Below are 12339 nucleotides of genomic sequence, written 5' to 3'. Positions count from 1 at the left end.
TAGAACACAGATACATTGACAAGGGCAGTCTTTTTCTGTATTTTCTAACATACTGTTCGGTTCCCAAAATTCCTAAGCATTGTAACTACCATAGTTTGGTCTGCTTATTTGTGCAAAAAGCTTATGTGATGGCAACTCTCACTGCCTGATCATTCATCTGTATAAGATCCAATGAAAGCCTTCAAACAAAAGCGTCTGTGTTTCTAGCCTACCATATACATCCGGAGCGTTTCCCGATGCATACTGTAACATTGACCGAGATTTAGTTATCCGATCTGTGCACTTTCCTATTATAACGGATCTAGTATATTTGTCACTTTATTTAAAATGGACCAATACTATAAACTGGATGTTATTGACAAATGTAATGTGCGGTTTTCTTTCTCTGCAGAGGTAGCACAGAAACACACACGTACGTCTATTACCTCATTGTCTTGAATGTTAAGAGTCTGCAGAAATTTCAAACCCTCCAGACCTTCAAGACTAGTGATCTGGTTAGAGGAGAGGTCCAGCTTTTGTAATGATTTCAGATTTTCCAAGCCAGTGATGTTCTTAATTTGATTTGAAGCCTTGAACAAAAATGAAAAAACATTGGTAAGAATTAGTGCCGTAGTACTTATTCTCACAAATTCAGCGGAGAAAAACAGAGAGCTCATCCTCATGCAAATCCACGCCACCTCCAATTACACATCTGCAGAATAAACATGAATGCCGTCTGCAGAAATCTGCCACAGATCATGTTTGCCAATCTAACAAAAGTGAACATTAAAGGGAATTTTCAAGAGTAGAAAATAATCAAGAAATAAAATGTAATTATAAATACATTTCAACATAGCTTTAGTTAGAAAATTACACTTGTTTTGTCGAGTGAAGTGATCACCATAGCACATTAAAATGGCCTATATCTTGGTACACTGACACCAACCTGTTCTAGAATGTTAAAATAAGAGGTTACAGTGAATATGTGTGGAAGAAAGGTCTACTCTCTCCTTTCATGTAAAGCTAGATGTGCTCCCAGTGGATATTCTGATCTAATATTGTAGATACCAGGGGTGCTGAGGTAAGAAAAGGCAACCCACATTGCTGTCCACCACGTCTTAACTACTACTGGAGATACCAGGGATGATGATTGAAGAAGAGACTGCTCACACTGCTGTCCACCCTTCCTGATCTAATGGTGGAGATATCAGGGATGCTCAGGTAAGAAGAGGCTGCTCAAACTGCTGTCCACCATGTTATTTTGATCTAAAACTGGAGATACCAGGGTTGCTGAGATCAGAAAAGGCTGCTCAGACTGCTGTCCACCCTTCCTGATCTAATGGTGGAGATATCAGGGATGCTCAGGTAAGAAGAGGCTGCTCAGACTGCTGTCCACCATGTATTTCTTAATGCTGAGTAGCTGCTGTGACCCAGAGATATGAGATATAGGTTATCTCCAAATCACATTATCAGAGACTCCTATTGCACATGCTCGCAGGCACCTGAGGTCATTTAACGTGCTATTAGTTTGCTAGACAAAACAAGTGTGATTTTCTAATTAAATGTAAGAATTAATAATGTAATTTTTCTCACTTGATTTGATGTCCTTGAAGCATCAATGCACACATGAATTTGTTGCTTTTAACTTTAAATGGCAAATCCACAGCATAGTACAGTGCCAGCTATTCAGGTAGTACTAGAGTTCCTGTCCTCTTCCTCTCCAAGGAGCCTATTTTCTTATTTAAATTCCTAAGGGAGAATTGTATTTCCTATAAGTCCCCCTATGCCGACTTGGAATTCTCCACCAGGAGAACCTTTACCCCTTAGACTTCATGTCAGAGACCTCTCAACCAACCGAGCTAGTACTCCTGCTTTTCACTGATGAGGGAAAGAAACATGATAACATGTGCCTGGATATTTGTTGCATATAACATGTGCCTGGATATTTGTTGCATATAAATTGAACTGTCAATACAGAATTTCAAATGCTCAATATGCCAAGTCCTTTTGGGGAGATCATTGCAGACTTCCCCCTTGCATTGTCTGTGGCAATTCTCTCATAAAATCATTGGAGTATAACACATGCAGAGAAGTCTGCGGCAAATATGCCACATCTGCAGGGACTGAAAGAGGAAAAAACACTATGGTAGTAGACCAGACCTGGGCAAAGTGCGGCCTGTGGGCTTCAACCTGCCCGCTCAATGTCCCCATCAGCGCACTCTTCATTGGTGGAGGAGGGGTCTCCGGCCACTTCCTCCACCAATCAGCATGTAAAACAGCTGATGCGATTACGTCATTTAATTGCGTCAGCTGTGTGCTGCGGAGAGTCAGTGCACCGGAGCCACGAGACAGGAGCAGAAGCAAATTTCTAGGGTACGGGACCGAGGTGAGTATGTGATGTTCTTTCTTTTCTTTATTCATGTGTATGGGATGTTTGGGTGGGCATAGGGAGGCTATGGGAGTGTCATGCTACACATGGGGAGATTACTGGGGCATCATGCTGCACATGGGGAGGCTACGGGGGCATCATGCTGTACATGGGGAGGCTATGGGGGCATCATCCAGGACAAGGTGAGGCTATGGGAGCCTCATGCAGTATATGGGGAGGCTATAGGGACCTCATGCAGAATATGGTGAGGCTATCGGGGCTTCATGCAGTATATGAGGAGGCTATGGGGGCCTCATGCAGTATATGGGGAGGCTGTGGGGGCCTCATGCAGTATATGGGGAGGCTGTGTGGGGCTCATGCAGTATATACAGGGTGGTCCATTTATATGGATACACCTAAATAAAATGGGAATAGTAGACTGCTTTTGAAGGATTTTAAACAATATTATTATTTACTACAAACGGTATAACTAAATGTTCGATGTCTTGGAACAGAAACATTCCGTAAAGAAACGTAATATTTATTGAATGAAGCCAGTGAAGGTTCGGAGCTTCTTAAAGCAAAGCATTTGAAATACAAGACATATAACAAGGTTATTCACAGATGCTATTTTCCAGAATATCATTCTTGCCTCTGGCTGTGGGAGATTCTGCCGACATTTGTACAATTTTATATACAGTTTCACAAACAAAAAGGAATCATTTAAAATGATATCCGATAGAAACGATCCATATGACGGGGGGGATAAACTGTGCTCGCTGATAGTGGAAACATTTATATAAACCACTTCTGAGATTTCACCTCCTGCTGATACCTAATGCATTGTGACTGGAACACAGCCACAGACAACATGAACCAAATGACAAAAGAACAAGAGGATGCTGGAAACATATTGATGTCAGAGGGATAAAATGACTAGGTTAGTCAATGTATTTGTTTGTTAAAATTGTTCCCATACTATCGCACTGTGTTAATAAATGTTACACATTTCATTCTGTCTTCACAACTATAGAAATAAAATATTTTGTCAAACAAAAAACACATACTTCAAATAACATCATACACTATTTGTACATAAATCAAATTATTTGTACCAGCTTTTGGCAAGCAAAGTTGCTCATTTATGCCCATGTCTACTTTGAACACAAATTTTGACTTTCTTTTTTCATTTTACGCCACTCTTGCCAGCCATAGCTAACATACATTCCAGTTTGTGATGCAGAAACAGGTCAAAATGCATTTTGCTGTTTAAGATGGGGGTATGAAATGACAGTGTTGGTAAATTTCACCATATAATCTTGGAATCTGGCACTGTGGATATCTAGCTCTACATCTGGTCTTATGTAACCTTTTTAGTAGTCTAAGCAAATAGAGCAAATGCACAAAAAATCTCGGGGTTAGCAAAATCATTTTTAAAGGGAATGTGTCATCAGAAAAAGACCTATTGCTTTACTCAGGTTTTTATGTTAAATTTATTTTTAAAACACTTTTTGCAAAGTTTTGCTCACATATCATAATCTGTATTAACTCCTTCATGACCTTGGGATTCTCCGTTTTTCCGTGTTCGTTTTTTGCTCCCCTCCTCCCCAGAGCCATAACTTTTTTATTTTTCCATCAATATGGCCATGTGAGGGCTTATTTTTTGCGGGACGAGTTGTACTTTTGATTGACATCATTGGTTTTACCATGTCGTGTACTAGAAAATGGAAAAAGAATTCCAAGTGCAGTGAAATTGCCAAAAAAAGTGCAATCCCATGCGTGTTTTTGTTTGGCTTTTTTGCTAGGTTCACTAAATGCTAAAACTAACCTGATATTATGATTCTCCAGGTCATTACAAGTTCATATAGAGGAGCTGCGGAGACACCATCACGTGTTTCTCAACGCAGGCAGTGAATAGCCAGGTCTTTCCCCGGGAAGGAACAACCAAGGGAAGGACAGCATCCAATAAAGGAAAACATCCAATAAAGGAAAACCACCTATGCCAAGCATGGTATCCATCCACAGACAGCTGTTTCGGGGTTTTTGCCCCTCATCAGTGTGGAGTAGGAAACTGGCTATCAGGAGCAGTGCCTAGTAGAAAGTCTATAAAGGCACGGATGATTGACCTCGTGGAGACCAAAACATCCAACACCGCGGAGACACCATCACGTGTTTCTCAACGCAGTGATCCAGAACACTGCCCCCAAATATCCAAATATGCAAATGCATGTAGAGGAGCTGCGGAGACACCATCACGTGTTTCTCAACGCAGGCAGTGAATAGCCAGGCCTTTCCCCGGGAAGGAACAACCAAGGGAAGGGCAGCATCCAATAAAGGAAAACATCCAATAAAGGAAAACCACCTATGCCAAGCATGGTATCCGTCCACAGACAGCTGTTTCGGGGTTTTTGCCCCTCATCAGTGTGGAGTAGGAAACTGGCTATCAGGAGCAGTGCCTAGTAGAAAGTCTATAAAGGCACGGATGATTGTTCCTTCCCGGGGAAAGGCCTGGCTATTCACTGCCTGCGTTGAGAAACACATGATGGTGTCTCCGCAGCTCCTCTACATGCATTTGCATATTTGGGGGCAGTGTTCTGGATCACTGCGTTGAGAAACACGTGATGGTGTCTCCGCGGTGTTGGATGTTTTGGTCTCCACGAGGTCAATCATCCGTGCCTTTATATATTACGAGTTCATGACCACCAAACATGTCTAGGTTATTTTTTATCTAAGTGATGAAAAAAAATTCCAAATTTTGCTAAAAAAAAAAAATTGCGCCATTTTCCGATACCCGCAGCGTCTCCATTTTTCGTGATCTGGGGTCAGGCAAGGGCTTATTTTTGTGTGTCGAGCTGATGTTTTTTGTGATACCATTTTCATGCAGATAAGTTCTTTTGATCGCCCATTATTGCATTTTAATGCAATGTCGCGGCGACCAAAAAAAAAACAGAATTTGGGTGTTTCGAATTTTTTTCTCGCTACGCCGTTTAGCGATCAGGTTAATCCTTTTTTTATTGATAGATTGGGCGATTCTGAATGCGGCGATACCAAATATGTGTATACTTGATTTTGTTTTTATTGTTTTATTTTGAATGGGGCGAAAGGGGAGTGATTTAAACGGTTATATTTTTTTTTTTCATTTATTTAATTTTTTTAAACATTTTTTTTTACTTTTGCCATGCTTCAATAGCCTCCATGGGAAGCTAGAAGCTGGCACAACTGGATCGGCTCTGCTACATAGCAGTGATCATCAGATCGCTCATATGTAGCTGAATTACAGGCTTGCTATGAACGCTGACCACAGGGTGGCGCTCACAGCAAGCTGGCATCAGCAACCATAGAGGTCTCAAGGAGACCGCTGGTTACTATGCCGATGCATCGCTGACCCCCGATCATGTGAAGGGGGTCGGCGATATGCACATTTCCAGCCAGATGGCCAGAAGCGGTAGTTAAATGCCGCTGTCAGCGGCATTTAATTACTTAATAGCGGTGGGTGGATCGCGATTCCACTCGCCGCTATTGCGCGCACATGTCAGCTGTACAAAACTATTTCGGCCAAGGTCAGAAAGGGGTTAAAAAAAGAAAAAAAAAGAAAAGGAATCTTTAAATTTTCACACTGGGGCTTTAATAGACCTTAACTTTCTATTGTTTCAGGAAATAACACATGTACATAGCAACAATGGTCAGCTTCTGAGCCTATCTTTTGTACTGAAGTGTCACATAAGGCTGTGTATAAGTCATTGTGAAGTTAGAGTGAGCAGGTTCAAATGTGAAATCACCTATTGTGAATGGTGGATCATTTTTGTTACTTGTCATTGTAACCCTTTCTCTGATAATATGGAGCCTTGCTGAAAACTCAGATCGATCAAAGAAAGATCAGGAAGTAGAAGTCTAAAAAAAAAAAACAGTGACCAGTGTAAAAATTGAAGAACAATTTATTTTCTAATTATATACTCCCCTTTAAATGGTCACCCACTTACTTGGATAAGAACCAGTTTATATTCACTGCTGTGCCTGCTCTGGAGAGATGTATAGCAGCACACAATTCGCCGGCAATGTTCTCCAATGTTCTCCAGATACAAAAAAAGGGGTACAATCACAGTAACTATTGCAATTCCCTCATCTACGTTCAAACAACAAGATGTGTAGCAGACCAACGGGAACCTGCCACCATGAAAATGCAGTCCAACCTGAAGGCACCATGTTATAGAGCGGAGTAGGTTGATGTATAGTTTTGTGAGAAAAGATTCAGTAGAACCTGTGTTTTCATCATTTAAATATCTGCTCTTTCTGTGATTTTCGGTACAGTGGGTGGTCCCATCAGTGACTAACCACTATCTGCATAATAGTGCACACAAAGATAGCTGTCAGTCAATGATAGTGCAGCCCACTGGACCAAAAACGCCAGAAAGAGCAGAGGTTTATATGATTAAAAGACAGGTTATACTGAGTCTTTTCTCACAAAACAATATACTGTATATACTCGAGTATAAGCCAAGATTTTCAGCCCAAATTTTTTAGCTGAAAGTGCCCCTCTCGGCTTATACTCGAGTCATGATCGGCGGTGGGGTCGGCAGGTGAGGGAGAGAGAGGACTGTCATATACTCACTTAGTCCCTGCCTGTCCCATGGTCTTCGGGTGCCGCAGCTCTTCCTCTGTTCAGCGGTCACATGGTACCGCTCATTAAAGTTATGAATATGGATTCCACTCCCATAGGGGTGGAACCGCATATTCATTCCTGTAATGAGCGGTGCCAGTGACCGCTGACAGAGGAAGAGCTGCGGCACCGAAGACCATCTGTCCGGGATAAGGAGCCAGGGACACCGGAGCAGGTGAGTATCTCATATTTACCTGTCAATGTTCCACCCACCGGGCGCTGCTCCGTCTTCCGCGTCCTCTTGCAGTGACTGTGCAGGTCAGAGGGCGCGATGACGTACTAGTGTGCGCGCCGTCCTCTGCCTGAACAGTCAGTGCGGAGAGACGCCGAGACGGGACACTGAGGAGCTGCGGGCAGCAAGAGAGGTGAGTATGTCATTTTTTTTTTTATAGCAGCAGCAGCAGCATTATATATTGCATGGCTTTAGATGGAGCGTCTATGGGGCAATAATCAACGGTGCAGAGCATTATATATGGCACAGCTTTATATGGAGCATCTATGGGGCCATAATGAATGGTGCAGAGCATTATATATGGCACAGCTTTATATGGAGCATCTATGGGGCCATAATGAACGGTGCAGAGCATTATATGTGGCACAGCTTTATATGGAGCATCTATGGGGCAATAATCAACGGTGCAGAGCATTATATATTGCACATCTTTATATGGAGCATCTATGGGTCATAATGAACGGTGCAGAGCATTATATATGGCACAGCTTTATATGGAGCATCTATGGGGCCATAATGAATGGTGCAGAGCATTATATATGGCACAGATTTATATGGAGCATCTATGGGGCAATAATCAACGGTGCAGAGGATTATATATGGCACAGCTTTATATGGAGCATCTATGGGGCCATAATGAATGGCGCAGAGCATTATATATTGCACATCTTTATATGGAGCATCTATGGGGCCATAATGAATGGTGCAGAGCATTATATATTGCACATCTTTATATGGAGCATCTATGGGGCAATAATCAACGGTGCAAAGCATTATATATGGCACAGCTTCATATGGAGCATTTATGGGGCCATAATGAACGGTGCAGAGCATTATATATTGCACATCTTTATATGGAGCATCTATGGGGCCATAATGAAATGTATGGAGCATTATATGTGGCACAGTTTTATATGGAGCATCTATGGGGCCATAATGAACGGTGCAGAGCATTATATGTGGCACAGCTTTATATGGAGCATCTATGGGGCAATAATGAACGGTATGGAGCATCTATTTTTATTTTTGAAATTCACCGGTATCTGTTGCATTTTCCACCCTTTCTTACACTCGGGTCAGCTTATACTCGAGTATATACGGTATATCAATCTGCTCAGCTCCTCCTGCTCTATAACATGGTGCCTGCAGATTGGACTGTATTTTCCTTGTGACCAGTTCTCTTTAAGTCAACTCTACTACTGAACCCATTAACGTCTCCTCTTGCTTCTCAACAGCTACTTCCCATGTAAATATAAGATGATAATACAATCTAGCTTTTTAAACAAACCTTCAGGTGTGACGTGACATTGTTGTGTCATGTGCCCGCTGCAGACAATCAGCAGCTGCAGATTGGTTGTAGCTGATAAATATTTCATCAGACCGGACTTCTACTCAAGTAAAATATTGAATGATGCAGCCACAAAGCAGTCACTTATTGGCTGCAGAGCGTCCGGGACACAACATTGTCACTCTTCAGTAACAGTAGTGCTAAAATCACTGGAATGGCACCACTGTGGGAGGAGAGCATCCATTGTTTTTATTTTAATTGGGGTACTGAATTGATTATGAATGGATTATCCAGTAGTGAACATTTCCTCTGACATAGAGTGCATGAATATAGTAAGTGGGTTGGATATCCTGTTTAATGATTATAATTACTATTATTCCTGTTTAATTCTATCATACAGCATCCATGTTTTCAAACACAATGACAATGTAGATTATAAAGAACAAATAAACCAGACATATAACATACCAGGTTGAGCATTCTGATGGGCAAGCTACCAAGTCCACTGATGGTATGTAAATTATTGTGAGCCAGGTTGACGTGCTTCAAACTGGTACATTTTTCCAAGCCCATTATCTCCTGTATGTGGTTATCTTACAAGTAAAGTAAAGGTCAAAGAATAACATGGTACACATTATGGGTTACAGACATACAGCACTCCTACGGAGGTGATGCTCAAGTAGGGTTCCACTCCGTTAATAATGTTTTAAAGTGCTTGGCACTCAGAAGAGAACATATGCAGATAATAGTTTTATTATAGGCAATACACAAAAATAAAGTTTCAGCCCTGTACTTGGACCTTCTTCAGATGTGTATTGTCATGTAGTCTATGCCAGAGCAGTGGAGATGAGCAGCTGTGACATGTATCCCTAGGAGAGAGGAAGTCATAGTTTCCTTGCACTCATCTCCGTAGCTCTGGCATTAAACCACATGACAATACACATCCGAAGAAGGTCCAATTACTGGACCGAAAAGTTATGTTATTTTTGGATTTCCTATAATAAAACCATTATCTGCATAAGTCCTCTTCTGAGTGCCAAGTACTTCATACAATTATTAACGGAGTGGAACCCTACTTGGGCTCCACCTCCATAGGAGTGTTTTATTGATTGCCTATAATAAAACCATTATATGCATATGTTCTTTTCTGAACATATATCATGGTATACATTATGTTAGAAGCTAGGGTTCTCAACTGTTATTGGCGATATAACCATACAGTAATAACAAATAATGTACAGTATGAAAAACTGACTTCACTTAATCTTCTTCACCGACGTTTGCCTTTTTCACCTCACTTTCAGGGTGTTTCAATAAAACCCTGTCTCAGGAGATTTGTTTGTTAGTCCCTTTCAAAAATGTTTCGAAAATGAGTGAGGCAAGTGTCATTACACAGCGCTAACGCACAACCATTGCAACTTTTTCAGGGTGCTTCTTTTTAATAAACTCTAAAATTTTCTCCCACACTCAAAACATTTCCATAAAGAAGTTGTCCACTACTTGGACAACTTCTTGTCATACCCCTTGCTTGGCCCCCATAAAATAATAAGGCCTATAGACACCTTCAGTGCCAGCGACCTCCACGGGGCTCGTGTGGTGTTATGACACTGGCACTCAATCAAGCAAATCAAACACAAATAGGATGTCTGGGATCAGCTGCAGCGCCGACCTCCTCTTCATGATCGATTTGTCCGAAGGGACAGTGACACCAGCGCTGATTGGACACCAGCGTCACAACTTCGCACGAGGGCCCTGGGGAGAGCGACTGCCGACACTGTGGGAACAGCGCCATCATTGGAGGTGAGTATAGGGTTTGTTATTTTATCCTTTAATCTCCCTTGTATGGATTATTTTTCCTCCTCCTCTGGCTCCTATGTTATTTCCTGAAAAACCTTCGTATGCTGCTGCTGTTTTAGCTCCTTTAATTCCTCCATTGTCAGTTCCTCATTGTGTTTCTCGACAAGTTTGTTGACGTGTTCTTCATCCACTTCCAGGCATATGAACTTTTCGAGGGATATAATCTCGTCCACCACTAACACTTCAGGTTTGAATCTTTCGATATCCCTTTCGGACACAACTGTAGCTTCTTCCATACAAAGTTTAAGGTTATTTTTGTAACACCCTGCCAAGCCATGTCTATAATTCTGAGGCAGGACACAATATTGTAGTGATCCTTCCAGAACTCTCGAAAATTACGATTTGTGCTCTCCATAACTTCAAAGAAGTCGGAACAGGTGCTCGGTGTAGAGCTTTTTGAAATTTGAAATCACTTGCTAGTCTGTTGGCTGCAGGATAGTGGTGGTGTTGGCTGGAAGATATAGGACCCTAATGAAATTAAATTAATCTAGGATGTCATCTGCAAGGTTTAATGAGTGCACAGGAGCATTAAGAACAAGAAGGCATTGCAGGGGTAAGTTATTTTCCAAAAGATACTTCTTGATTGAAGGACCAAAGACCAGGTTTACCCACTGCAGAACGAACTCCCTGGTGACCCATGCCTTTGGGATTGCCCTCCACATAAACTGCAGTTTTTATTTAAGGATCTTATGAGACTTAAAGGCTTTGGAGTTTTCAGAGATCATGATATACGAGTAGTGTCAATCTTGCAGTCACCACTCGCATTTGCGCACAGAGCAAGGGTTAACTTATACTTTATAGGTTTGTGGCCTGGCATGCTCGTCTCTGCTAGTGTATACGCCCTCCTTGGCATCTTATGCCAGAAGAGCCCTGTCTCTTCACAACTGAAGACTTGCTGGGGGATGTATCCTTCGGCTTCTATCAGTTCAGAAAAAGTTATAATAATATTGTCCGCTGCCTTCACATCAGAGTTTGCTGCCTCTCCATGCCTGATGACTAAGTGGATAGCGGTTCTCTTTTTAAAATTATCAAACCATCTCTGACTGGCTCTGAATGACTTTTTCGATGCTTTGTCTGCTGATGTTGTCGCCATCTGCTGCATCAAATGCCCATTACTTCTCGTGCTTTTTTCACAGATGATGCTCTCGGTCACGGTATCTCCTGCGAACTGCTTCTCCATCAACAACACCAACTTCTCCATCTCTTCATGGACAAAGGTACGGAGCTTTGAAATCTTAACTCCCTTGGCTGGCGTTATAGCTTTTATCAACTCCTTCTGCTTCAAAATCGTACATACTGTAGAAGTACTACAATCATACTGCCTTGCCAAGTCGACAACTCGCACATCTTGCTCATGTTTTTCAATGATTTCTTGCTTTATATCCAAAGACATCATCCATTTCTTCTTCTCAGCATCTGACTCACTTTCTTATGCCTATGGTTAAAATGACGCAACAACAAAGATGTTTGAACTGCAAGATAACAGTGTGGTGAGTAAGTTCGCTCTCTCATTACTCAGATCTCAGCTCCCAACATAAAACAAGAAACAAAAAATCAACAGCGATGGCTCGTATCTTGAAAAATTCATAAGTTGATTCAATTGTTAGTCAAGGTATTACTGTATCTTATTTTAGATAAGAACTATTTGGCATTTTATCATATGTAGCTATGTAATGTAAATAATACTTCCAGAAAATTATGTATAAGATTAGTGCGAATATTGCAAACTAATATGATATAGGGAATGGCGAGTATCAAGGTCATATCTTATATTGGTCCAGTTGTAAGAACATAAATGGATTCATAGTAGTAACAAAAAGGATACTATTTAGTATGAGTGTGGTCAGAGCACTGTGAGCTGATAAATCCTTCATATTGGTTATATAATTAAAAGACAAATCCACAACCTGAAAGGATGAAAAAAAAAACCATTGTTATACAAAATAAGAGAAAAATAA

At 41.3% G+C, this 12339-nt stretch overlaps 1 protein-coding gene across 3 annotated transcripts in view; it reads right to left on the bottom strand.

The window, feature by feature from the left end:
* The window catches only part of LRGUK (leucine rich repeats and guanylate kinase domain containing), a 125965-nt gene that overhangs the window by 45318 nt on the left and 68308 nt on the right, over positions 1-12339 (bottom strand). For all 3 annotated transcript variants that reach the window (XM_069765361.1, XM_069765362.1, XM_069765363.1), the window contains 3 exons: positions 12207-12288; positions 8993-9117; positions 426-569 (listed from right to left, as the gene is read on the bottom strand). In XM_069765361.1, the coding sequence (XP_069621462.1) occupies positions 426-569; positions 8993-9117; positions 12207-12288 (351 nt within the window). The remainder of the gene's footprint in view (positions 1-425; positions 570-8992; positions 9118-12206; positions 12289-12339) is intronic.

Source organism: Ranitomeya imitator, chromosome 4 (assembly GCF_032444005.1).
Source record: "Ranitomeya imitator isolate aRanImi1 chromosome 4, aRanImi1.pri, whole genome shotgun sequence".
In the NCBI taxonomy this organism is placed as follows: Eukaryota; Metazoa; Chordata; class Amphibia; order Anura; family Dendrobatidae; genus Ranitomeya; species Ranitomeya imitator.
The sequence above is the reverse complement of the archived record's forward strand: the minus strand, read 5'-3'. Positions and strand labels throughout refer to the sequence as shown.